This window comes from Carcharhinus amblyrhynchos, chromosome 9, assembly GCF_965287045.1.
Source record: "Carcharhinus amblyrhynchos chromosome 9, sCarAmb.v2.hapA, whole genome shotgun sequence".
NCBI lineage: Eukaryota > Metazoa > Chordata > Chondrichthyes > Carcharhiniformes > Carcharhinidae > Carcharhinus > Carcharhinus amblyrhynchos.
This window is the reverse complement of record NC_137332.1, coordinates 21,967,682-21,980,658: the sequence shown is the minus strand read 5'-3', so window position 1 is coordinate 21,980,658 and position 12,977 is coordinate 21,967,682. Positions and strand designations below refer to the sequence as shown.

At 42.6% G+C, this 12,977-nt stretch overlaps 1 protein-coding gene across 2 annotated transcripts in view; it reads right to left on the bottom strand.

Annotated features, from left to right (window-relative positions):
- The window catches only part of tie1 (tyrosine kinase with immunoglobulin-like and EGF-like domains 1), a 98,547-nt gene that overhangs the window by 58,887 nt on the left and 26,683 nt on the right, over positions 1-12,977 (bottom strand). For both annotated transcript variants that reach the window (XM_080195302.1, XM_080195303.1), the window contains exons 2-4: positions 9,941-10,234; positions 2,467-2,577; positions 923-1,078 (exon numbers count right to left, since the gene is read on the bottom strand). In XM_080195302.1, the coding sequence (XP_080051428.1) occupies positions 923-1,078; positions 2,467-2,577; positions 9,941-10,234 (561 nt within the window). The remainder of the gene's footprint in view (positions 1-922; positions 1,079-2,466; positions 2,578-9,940; positions 10,235-12,977) is intronic.

Here is a 12,977-nt window from a genome sequence, read left to right as displayed (position 1 = left end):
CTGGAGCATCCGGAGGAAAGCCAGGCAGACACAGGGAGAACACAGATAGGAACTCCAGGCAGGAATTGAACCCGGGTCCCTGGCACTGTGAGGCAGCACTGCTAACCACTGTGCTGCCCGATCATTTTACACCTGTCACTCAGATGAGAAATGATTACAGTTTATGAGCATCTTTTAGCATTGTAATTAAGGAAAATTATTCGTTGCGGTAAAATAACCAGAAAACGGTAGGATGGTTGTTGGCAGTTTGGGTGATTCATATCAATGCACGTGGAGAATTTTCTACCTGCAGGAATTAGTGCTCTGGAGTACTGTAGCTGCAGACTGACTTGTGGCTCAGTCCTGGTTAGTACTGTCACATTGTCACATGTATTAGTACTGCTGTCACATCGCACAACTGAGATTCACAGGCTATATCTCCCACAGGCTGACGAGAATGCGAGACAAAAGATGTGCCTTTATATCCCCGTCAAATTAAAGGAAAATACCTTAAAATAGCTCTTACTGCAGATATCAGCACCCATTGCTGGTCAAAATGTATAGTCATTACTTTATTGCATTCTTTAAGATAAATATGATTTTCTAATGATCCGAAATAGTCTTTTTATATCTTTGTGATGTTTTAAGTTTTAGATTGGAATCGTTGAAGGAATATGATACAATGCCATTGTTAGAGTACAAGGCCTGAATTTTTGCACATTTCAGCTTTTGATGAGTCCAATTTAAGTAATAACCCTTTCATTTAAATTTTTTTTATTATAATCTCAGTGCTTTTCTTGTTCTGTGAAAGAAAGATGGTAGGAATGGATATTTGCAGACATCTGAGTGAGCTACCACTTACATCTATTAGTCTAATATAATGGCTTGTCTCTGTCTGTGTGTAACTATCCAATTTTTCTGCCAAATTTAGACAAGGCCTTACCTCGGACAATCAGTCTGAAGTACGCTCCTGTCAGAAAAATCCCACTGAGCGTCGTCGTACTATAAACACAAGTGTGAGAAGGAGTCGCATTTTCAATCTTCAAGGAAACTGTCCCATTCTCTATTTCATTCACATGAATTGTACTGTAGTAGGTACCTAAGATAGAAAACATAGACCTTTATACACCTTCAGGGTTTGTCAGGAATTCACTAAGGTAAACAACAGGTAGATTGGAACAACGAGTCAGAAGGAAAGGGTCAAACCTTCAATAAGATTGAAATAACTTGAAAAAAAACCAAGGTCCATTGGTTTGTCTTTTACCATTCTGGTACATCATGACACAATAAATATATATGATTCTCAGCTTGTCTGCTGTTTGGCCATTCGCGCCTTTTATTCCCTCTATCGGCTGCCTTTCCCCTTGATCCTAAGGCTATGACTCATCTTTCATTCCCTTACCCTACAGTAAGGTGTAAGGGGCAGGAGATTCAGAAGGGATCTGAGAAAAACATTTTTCATTCAGAGGGTACTGGAAATCTGGAAAGTACTGCCTGGGAAGGTGGTGGAGGCAACAGACCCTATAACCTTTTAAAAAAAAGCTCTTTTCTTTCCTTGCAGATGCAGCTAGATGTGCTGAGATTTTCCAGCATTTTCTCTTTTGGTTCCAGATTCCAGCATCCACATTTGCTTTTATGATACAATAATAATTGAGTTATTGACTAACAGGGACTGATCTCTATCGATTTGCCTGAAACAGACTCAGCCAGAAATCCCCCTCCATCCAGTTGGTGGAGTTTTGGGAGATTGTATGCCTGGGGTGCCATTTCCTTCAACAAGCATGCTTCACTTACCACATGTCAGGTAGAATTTAACTCCTGTCACAGGGGCTCCCTAGATGAAGTGAGACCTCCACCAGGGATCATCCTTGGAGATAAGTGAGTGGGGCAGGATGGGGGTTTTTGAGAGAGGGCTTGCTGGTGTGTGGAAGGGTGTGGGATGCAAGGGCAGGGGGTGGATTTTTGCAGATCCTCTTTGCCTGATGTTAGGTCCCTCAATCAGGCTCTGTGCCCCTGCACAAAGGGACCACTCCCCCAACTGCGACCACTTTGCAGGAGGAGTGGGAGACGCATTTGAGTCCTGTCAAACCCCTGAGCCATCATTTAATCCATGTGGGCTGAGGGATAATTGACTTTAAATGGCTTATAGATGGGCCAAATTGATATCCTATTGCCGGAGGCATTCCCACGTCAGGCTCTTCCCGACCAAACCCCAACAAAATAAGGATAGTTTTCTCGATTCTGGGCATTGGACATCGGGTACCCCTGTTCCAATTCTCTCGGACTTCTCACTACCGTTCCTGTTCCAACAAGTTCCATTACATTCTGCCTGTCGGGTTTCAAATTGCACAAACAGGAATTCTACCTGCTACTGCTCTGAACATTACTCCCTCTTCTCAGTTACAGCATCCAATTGAACTATCCAATTCCAATCTCCCCGCAAACGAAACTGAACAGAGAGTTCAAGAGTAGGATTGTTTGACTCACCGTTACATTTCCACATGACATCCTCATTCACTGCATTCAGTCTCTGGACTACAAGCAGAGCTGTTTCACCCTTGTTCACCGTAGTTGTGAGCTTGCTGGGGTAGAATTCGGCTGCAAGTTGAAAAGAATGGTAAATTTCACATTGAAATAACAATTCCCTGACCCGGCAGTGGAAAGCCACAGACAATGATGATGACAGCAGAGGACGATATCCCAATTGAGGGCACAGCGGGTTCTCACCACCCACTGGCACGGTTATTGCTGATGGAGGAGGAGTTGTCAAATACTAGAAAGAACCGATCATGGAAGAAGAAGAGTTAACTGACACAAAAACAGTGATGAAGTTTGGGAGTTAACACATACATTCTCAATGCATGCTAAGGAAGAAGGTATACGCATGTTGGTAGACTGGCTATGTCACTGGATTTATAACCCAAAGCCCTGTGCTCATAAGAAATGTGTGGAAATGTCACCAGGCATCTGTGGAAGTAAAATTAAGTTGTTAAATAAATCTGGAATAGAGGGCCATAGAACCATAGAGTCCCTACAATGCAGAAAAAGGCCATCCAGTCTATTCAGTTTGCACTGAATCTCTGAAAGAACATCGCATCAAGGCCCTCCACTTCACCCTATCTGCACATTTAGCATGGCTAATCCGCCTAACCTACGCACCTCGGGACACTAAGGGACAATTTAGCATGGCCAATTCACCTAACCTGCACATCTTTGAACTGAGGGAGGAAACCGGAGCACCCGGAGGAAACGCACGCAGACACAGGGTGAATGTGCAAAGCCCGCACAGTTACCCATGGCCTAATTAGAACGCAGATCCCTGGCACTGTGAGGCAACAGTGCAAACCACTATGCCATTGTGTCACCATTATCAGTAATTGTGACCTTGAAAATAATTGAACTGTTGAATAAAAAGTCTGGCTCTCTAAAGTCCTTCAGGGGAGGAAATCTTCCAGCCTTCCCAGATACACAACAATGTGGTTGACTCTTAAGTGTCATTGAGAAGGGCGGCAATGAATCTCAAAAATAAAACATTGGCACTGATTAAGACTGAGAAAGAAGAATTATTCAATGTGAGTGTTATTATTAACAGAGGAAGTCAAACATAGACATCACTAATATGGATAGAAGACAATTTACCAAACACAGGATTACCACATGAAGGTGTTATCATTGATGGGAGAGAACAAGTTACCAAAGACAGACAGAGACAGATGTGTTGTTTCCTCTTGTGTCCTCGCAGAAATTAGGCAGATACCTTCCCACAGATGGACAATGTTGATCAGAACTCCCCGCTGCCACTGACAGCAAAAACAGAGAATTTGGCACTCTTGTTATCTTACAAATGTGTCTTAGGAATACTATCTGAGGGATATTATTGAGGAATTAGCTTGATTGGACTGAATACATTACTATAACAGCTGAGTTATGAAGTAAGTGATACTAGGTCTGTGTACACAGGCTGGGGCAACCACTAGGCAAACTAGGCGGTCACCTAGAGTGGAAAAACTTGGAGAACGGCAAAAAAACTGAATGAATTAATCATAATCATAGAATCCCTCGAGTGTAGGAGGCTATTTGTCCCATTGAGCCTGCACCAACAACAATCCCACCCAAGCCCTACCCCCCATAACCCCAAACATCTATCCTGCAAATCCCCTTGACACTAAGGGGCAATTTAGCATGCCCAATTAACCTAACTTGCACATCTTTGGATTGTGGGAGGAAACCGAAGGAAATCTTCACAGACATGGGGTGAATGTGCACTCTCCCTACAGACAGTCACCTGAGGCTCGAACCTGGGTCCCTGATGCTGTGAGACACTGTGCCACCATGCCTAGGAATTCTAGGAAGATTTTAGGATCCAGCAGCAAAAGACTAAAAAGCTCATAAGAAGAGAGAAAATGAATTGAGTGAAAAATTGCATGCAACATAAAAACAAGCAGTAAGAGTTTCTATAGATAAATAATAGGAAGCAGGTGGCTAAGGTAAATGTGGGACTTCTACTGTACAAAGCTGGTGAATTGACAACAGGAAACAAAGAAGTGGCGGATATGATAAATACATTTTTTGCATTAGTCTTCACTGTGGAAGACAATGCAAATATCTGTAAAATATCAGATGGGCTGATTTCAAATAATATGGTAGAACTTACAAAAATCCCAATCACAAGGGATAGAGTATTAGAGAAATTTAAGGGGCTAAAGGTGGACAAGTCACCAGAACCCAATGAACTGCAGGCTGGTGTTTTAATAAAAGTGGCTGCAGAGATTGTGGACCCATTGGTTGAAATTTTTCGTAACTTGCTAAATTCCAAGAGGATGCTGGAAGATTGGAAAATAGCCAATGTGACTCCCTTGTTCAAAAAGGGAGAAAGGTAGGGACTATAGGTGAGTTAGTTTAATATTTATTAATGGCGAGATGCTGGAGTTAATAATCAAAGAGGAAATAGCTAATTAATATAATCAAACTTAGTCAACATGGTTTTATGAAAGGTAAATCATATTTGACAAATTTGCTCAAATTCTTGAGGGTAAAACAGGGAGAGTAGATAGAGGGAAACTTGTAGATGTAGTGTATTTAGATTTCCAAAAGGCATTTGGCAAGGTGCCGCATGAGAGGCTAGTGCATAATGTAAAAGCTCATGGAATTGTTAGCATGGATTGTAAACTGGCTGTCACATAGAAAACAGTGAGTTGAAATAAACGGGTCCTTTTCAGGGTGGAAAGATGTGACTAATGGAGTACCGCAGGGATTAGTTCTTGGCCCACAACTGTTCAGTATTTACATTAATGACCTGGAGAAAGGGACAGAATATAACGTTTCCAAATTTGCTGACGATATGACGATAGGTGGAAGGGCAGGTTGCGATGAGGATATAGTGTTTCTACAACAGGATGCAAGTAGATTGGGCGAAAACCTGGCAAATAGAGTTTAATATGGGGAAGTGTGATGCACTTTGGGAGGAAAAATCAAAAGACAGATTATCTAAATGGAGAGAGACTGCAAGTGAGTGAAGTACAGACCAATCTATGTATTCTAGTGCATGGATCACTTAAAGCTAGAAGGCAGGTCCTAAGTAGTTAGGAAGGCAAATGGCATTTTGGCCTTTATTGCAAAGGGGTTGGAGTTCAAACCTGTCTGGTTCATTAATGCCTTTTAGGGAAGGAAATCTGCTGTCCTCACCTGCTCGGGCTGATAACTGACTTCACACACAGAGTTTGCTGGAGTTCAAGGAGTTGGATCACTGCCATGTTCTCAAGGGCAATGAGGGATGGGTAATAAATGGTGGCTTTGCCAACCACACCTAAACCCATGAACAAAAAGAAATGGTGGAGGAAGCTTGAGTGGTAAAATAGCCAAATCCTGCTCCTATTTTGTGTTTGTAAGTGCATTGCTCAGTTTGGAGTTCAGCAATAGATGACTTTGATCACAATCTTACAAATCCATTTATTTAGACACTAGTTGTCACAGTTTTTTACCCTTTGTACTTTAGATATTGCTCCCCCCCCTCCCCAGTTTCAGAATGTTCCAATAGGTGAAGCTTCATGCCTTACGTACTGGAAGGTATTTATATTTTGTCCTGACATCTGGGCAGATCCAGTAGTGCGCTAAGGATAATAAACAGAAAACCCTACTTTCATTTGTTTTAGCTATTGATTACAGGAAGCCAGTACAATATCATCCAAAACAAACTCCTATACTATTTACAAACAAAAATTGTCATTTGGTAATACAGACTACTGCTGAAAAATAGAGACATGCTATCAAAGCTTTCCATCATGCACTCAACGGGATAGCTTGCAAAAAATTACAACTGTAAAAGGGGAACAACAAGTTTATTTACTAGTGTCACAAGTAGGCTTACATTGACACTGCAATGAAGTTACTGTGAAAATACCCTAGTTGCCACACTCCGGCACCTGTTCGAGTACACTGAGGGAGAATTTAGCATGTCCAGCATGTCTTTCAGAACATAGAAGGAAACCGGAGCACCCAGAGGAAACCCACGCGGGGAAACATGTAAACTCCAGACAGAAGGTGACCTAAACCAGGAATTGACCCAGGTCCCTGGTGCTGTGAGGTAGCAATGCCATCCACTGTGCCATCGTGAAATTTATACTGCATAAGAGAATGCATTATAAATTGCTGTTCCCTCGTAACTGCTGGTAATTCCCTGCGAGCTGTGCTGATGAGTGCAAGATGAAAAGTTTTGATTGCATGTCTCTTTTTTCAGCAAAAAATAATTGAAGACATGTATTTATATAGCATTTTCACAACCATTGGACATGTCAAAGTACTTTAAGCCAATGAATTACTTTTGAAGAGTAGCTGTAATTGTGATATAGGAAATTCAGCAGCCAATTTTTATCCATCAAGATCCCACAAACAGCGATGCAAAAATGACCAAGTTAATCTGTTTTCATAATACTGATTAGAGACATAGAGTCATAGAGATTTACAGCTTGCAAACAGGCCCTTTGGTCCAACATGTCCATGCCACCCTTTTTTTTTAATGACTAAGCTTGTCCCAATTGCCTGCATTTGGCCTATGTCTCTCAGTAGCCATCTTACTCATGTAACTATCTAAATGCTTTTTGAAAGACAAAATTATACCCACCTCTATTACGATCTCTGGCAGCTTGTTCCAGACACTCACCACCCTCTGTGTGAAAAAATTGCCCCTCTGGACACTTTGTATCTCTCCCCTCTCACCTTAAACCTATGCCCACTAGATTTAGACTCTCCTACCTTTGGGAAAGGATGTTGACTATTTACCCAATCAATGCCCCTCATTATTTTATAGACCTCTATAAGATCACTCCTCCAGGGAAAAAAGTCCCAGTCTATCCACTCTCCTTAAGAGGCCCTATTCTCTCCCGAGTTACTCTTTTGCCCTTTATGTATTTGCAGAAGCTCTTCGGATTCTTCTTTGCCTTATCTGTCAAAGCAATCTTATTGTCCTCCTGATTTCCTTTTTGTCCTCCTGATTTCTCTCTTACCTTTATATCTATACCCTCTGTACTCTTCAAGAGATCCACTTGATCCCATGTGTTTATGCATGTCATGTGCTTCCTTCTTCTTGACCAGGGTCCCTGTACCCCAAGTCATCAGGGATCCCTACTTCTACTTATCCCTACCATCTCCTTATAACTCAAACTATCAAGTCCTTGTAGCATCCTAGTAAATCTTTTCTGCACTCTTTTTAGTTTAATAATATCCTTTCCATAACAGGGTGACCAGAACTGTACACAGTATTCCAAGTGCTGTCTTAACAATGTCTTGAACAACTTAAACAAGACGTCCCAACTCCTGTATTCAATGTTCTGACCAATGAAACCAAGCATGCTGAATGCCTTCTTCGTTACTGTGTCCACCTAAGACTCCACTTTCAATGAGTTTTGAACCTGTACCCCTAAACCTTTTTGTTCTATAACTCTGTCCAAAGCCCTACCATTAACTGAGCAAGTCCTGCCCTGGTTCGATCTACCAAAATGCATTACCTCACATTTATCTAAATTGAACTCCACTTGTCAGCCCACTGGCCCAATTGATCAAGACCCCATTGCAATCCAAGATAACCTTCTTCGCTGTCCACTCTGCCACCAATCTTGGTGTCATCTGCAAACTTATTAATCATGCCTCCAATATTCTCATCCAAATCATTAATATAAATGACAAGTGACAGTGGACCTAACCCCAATCCCTGAGGCACACTGTTGGTCACAGGCCTCCAGTTTGAAAATCAACCCTCTACAACCATCCTCTGGCTTCTGTCATCAAGCCAATTTTGTATCCATTTGGCTACCTCACCCTGGATCCCATGGGATTTAATCTTATGCAACAATCTACCATGTAATTCCTTGTCAAAGGCCTTGATAAAGTCCATGTAGACAACATCAACTGCACAGCCCTCATTTACCTTCTTGCTTACCCCCTTCAAAAAACTCAATCAAATTTGACAGACATGATTTTTCAATCACAAAGCCATGCTGACTGGCCCTAATCAGTCCTTGCATCTCTAAATGCCTGTAGATCCCGTCTCAGAATACCATCTAACAACGTACCCACCACAGATGTGAGGCTCACTGGCCTGTAGTTCCCAGGCTTTTCCCTGCAGCTATTTTTAATCAGAGGCACAAGATTTGCCACCCCCAATCTTCAGACACCTCACCTGTGACTATCGATGATTCAAATATCTCTGCTAAGGGACCTGCAATTTCCTCCCTCGCCTCCCACAACTTCCTGGGATACACTTCATCAGGTCCTGGGGATTTATCCACTTTGATGGACTTTAAGACTTCCATCACATCCTTCTCTGTTATATGTACATTTCTCAAGACATCACTATTTATTTCCCCAAGTTCTCTAATATCCATGCCTTTCTCAACAGTAAATGCTGACGAGAAATATTCATTTAGGGTCTCACCCATCTCTTGTGGACTAACACATAGATGACCTTGTTGATCCTTAAGAGGTCCTATTCTCTCCTGAGTTACTCTTTTGCCCTTTATATATTTGCAGAAGCTCTTTGGATTCTCCTTTGTCTTATCTGCCAAAGCAATCTTGTGTCCCCTTTTTGTCCTCCTGATTTCTCTCTTACCTTTATTTCTACACCCTCTGTACTCTTCAAGGGATCAACTTGATCCCATCCGCTTATGCATGTCATGTGCCTCCTTCTTCTTGGCCAGGGCCCGAGTCATCCAGGGATCCCTACTTCTACTAGCCTTGCCTTTCACTTTGTGAGGTAAATATTGACCGGGACACCCAATCTGATCTTCTTCAAATTAGTACCATGAGATATTTGACATGCGCTTGAACAGACAGATGGGGCATTGTTTTAATGTCTCATTTAGAAGATGGCATCTCCAACAATGAAACCTTTCCTCAGTAACATATTGGGGTTTTAACCTAGATTTTTTTTGTGTTCAAGCTTTTGACTGCTATGTGAGGCCAGAAGCTTGGGAATCACTGGTAAGAGTGCTCTCAACTGAGCCATGACTAACAAATTATTCAACTGAGTCCAGCAGCATGGTTAACACTGCTGCTTCAAGCACCAGGGACCTGGGTTTGATCCCCGGCTTGGGTCACTGACTGTGCGGAGCTTGCACAGTCTCCCCGTGTCTGCATGGGTTTCCTCTGAGTGTTCTGATTTCCTTCCAAGATGTGCTGGTTAGGTGGATTAATCATGCTAAATTCTCCCTCAGTGTCAGGAGGACTAGCTCGGGTAAATGCATGGGGCTACAGAGATAGGGCCCGGGTGGGATTGCGGTCGGTATTGACTCGATGGGCTGAATGGCCTCCTTTTGGACCGTAGGGATTCTATGATTCTGTAACTGGGCTGCGATTCCTTTAATTTAAACTGTTTTAGAGCTCCTTGTGTGCCAGAACAGAGCTGAAAGCTCCAACATCAAAATAGAACTGAGACAAAGCATTTTGTTTCTATTATGGCAAACATTACCTGAATTGCTGTTAATAATTGTCACAATGTGTGCTTTCTCTGTTAGTCTTTTCCCTTCGCAGTAGTAGATCCCCACTTGTTCCCAGTCCTTACTGGAGCCTATTGCCTGGATGCCATTGTGCCTGTTTGAGTCTTTTACATAATTGAAATTATGCTTTTTCATTTGAAATATTGAACTGTCCTTTTCCATTTTAAGCTCCGGCCCATTGATGCGACGCTCACCAGACACACAGGACAAGGGAAACTTGTTTGAAGGATTGAGGTCAGTGATCAGGTAGATATCCAAAATCGCACCTGGATGAAGAAACCACACAGAACAAAGTTTGAGGATCTGAAAATTAAACTGTGAAAATCCCACGAAGTACACATTGAATGAAGTCTGTAATAAGTCTTTGGAGGCAGAAGTCCCTTCACAAAAACCCCTTCATTTACAAACTCTAACAGTGGTACACAGCGTGCTTGCAGTTAGCAGTCTTCTCTGTGGGTGTCAGAGGAACTGACACTCCCAGTTAAATACAGGGCAAAGACTCCCTGATTAGCCCATCAACTGGATCCCTAATTAGGAATTCATAGTCCAATAGGCCAACCTCAATGGCCTGACTGAGTCATTACAAGGTCTGATATAAAGACCAATATCCTGGTCCTGGAGAGAGTGCAGAGGAGATTTACCAGGATGCTGCCTGGTATGGAAGGGCTGTCTTACGAGGAAAGATTGAATGAACTTGGGCTGTTTTCCCTTGAGAGACGTCGGCTGAGTGGGGGATCTAATAGAGGTTTATAAGATTATGAAGGGGATAGATAGAGTAAATGGTGGTAAGCTTTTTCCGCTATTAGAAATGGATAGAACGAGGGGTCACGGGCTTAGGGTGAGGGGGGCTAGGTATAAGACAAATATTAGAGGGCAGTTTTTCACGCAAAGGGTAGTGGGGGTGTGGAATGCACTGCCGAGTAAGGTGGTGGAAGCAGGCACGCTAGGGTTGTTTAAGAGTCACTTAGACAGCCACATGAGCGGGCTACATATAGGGGGATATAGTAGGCCTTACTAAACATTGTAGGCTTGGGAATACGTTTTGCCTCAGGATGTTACAGTCTTTGCCTGTTTAATAATGATTTTTTTTGTCTCCACAGGCATTTAAGTCCAGCAAGGGGCATGCATGCGGCAGGTTGTAGTGGGCTGCTCTTGGACGTTGCTTCGGGAGTTGCCTATTGCTTCATGTCGTTAGTGTGCTTAAACTGGACCATCTCGAGGGCAACATGACAGCTCAGAGACTATCTCTGTTGCTGTGCGGACACATGGATTTGGGCCTGTGTCTGTGGGAGTTTGCACGTTCTCCCCGTGGTTGCGTGGGTTTCCTCCGGGTGCTCCGGTTTCCTCCCACATCCCCAAAGATGTGCTTTTAGGCTGATTGATTGGGTACTAAATTGTCCCTAAATTGGACCTCCCTGATCCTCGCACATTAGGCGTAGACTAAAATCACGAATAGGACACTGAGATAGTGGGACGGCGGCGCGGGCTCATTGGGCCGAAGGGCCTGTTTCCCGTGCTGTGTTGTTCTTTGTTTTTTGTTCTTTGTTCAATACAAGACCATGAGGTATGTTGAAGGAAACTATTGGAACTATTTATTAATACGTTTATCCTCTTGCACAGTCAGCACAAGACTGCCCGGGCAAACTCCACCCATCCATGTCTCCTGACATGTTGGCAAGCCCCAACATACATAACAATAAGGAACTTTCTCTATTGGAAGCAAAAATCAGAAGATCAAGTACAATGTGTGTCATTTTCAGTTATTCATGCTAACACCATTTCAGGGGAGATTCGGGTCTGAAATATTATTTGAATGTTATAATCCTTTCAACTCATAAGGACATTGAAATTGTGTTTAAATTTATTTTGTGGATTGCAGGCTAAACTCTACCTTCATTTGGGGATTAGAGGGGGAGGTAGAGAGGTAGACGTCCCTTCGGTTCTAAGCAAGAATTACATTGGAATCAAAATATTTCTGTTTCTCTCTCTAAAGAAGCTGTTTTGACTTCAGATCTCCAGCATCGGCACTGTTTGCCCATAAGAATATCACAGGTCACTGCCCTTACGTTCTAACATGGAAATGGCTCTGAATTTTTCTTATGATTGTCCCCTTCTGCATTGTCATCTTTCCCAATCCTCTCATTCAATGTTCCAAGTGGCTCATACCTCTCACCTACATTATCACATTCTTATCTTCACAGAACTATAGGGCCTTCGCATTACTCTTGGCAATGAGAACATTAGACTGGTGTAATCCAGAGGGATTGGCTTTCTGTGTACACCTTCGAGTTAGACTTATAGGAAATGGCACAAAGTGTTCCAGAATAAGGTCATCACGTTTCAGAGTGGAGGTGTAACTATGCTCTCGTTTCCAGGTCAGTTAACTTGGTTGGTTGAACTTCTGGTTTGTGATGCAGAGCGATGCCAACAATGTAGGTTTGCTTCCCGTATTGGCTGAGGTTATTCATGAAGGCCCTACCTTCTCAACCTTGCCCCATGCATGACGTGTGGTGAGCCTCAGATTAAATCACCACCAGTCGGCTCTCCTCCTCAAAAGGGGAGAGCAGCCTATGGCCATCTAGGACTATGGTGACTTGACCTTATATCATCACAGTTCTGGAATTGCAGAGAGGCGATGGTCTAGCGGTGTTATCGTTAGACTATTAATCCAGAAACTCAACTAATGTTCTGAGGCCCAGTTTCAAATCCTGCTATGGCAGATGGTAGAATTTGAATTCAATAAAAAATATCTGGAATTAAGAATCTACTGATGACCATGAAATCATTGTCGATTGTTGGAAAAACCCATTTGGTTCACTAATGTCCTTGAGTGAAGGAAATCTGCTGTCCTTACTCAGTCTGGCCTACATGTGACTCCAGAGCCACAGCAATGTGGTTGACGCTCAACTGCCCTCCAAGGGCAATTAGGGATGGGCAATAAATGAATAAAAAAGACGTCTATCTCATTTAGTCAGTCTGTTTCATTAAAAATAACACTTAATGAGAATT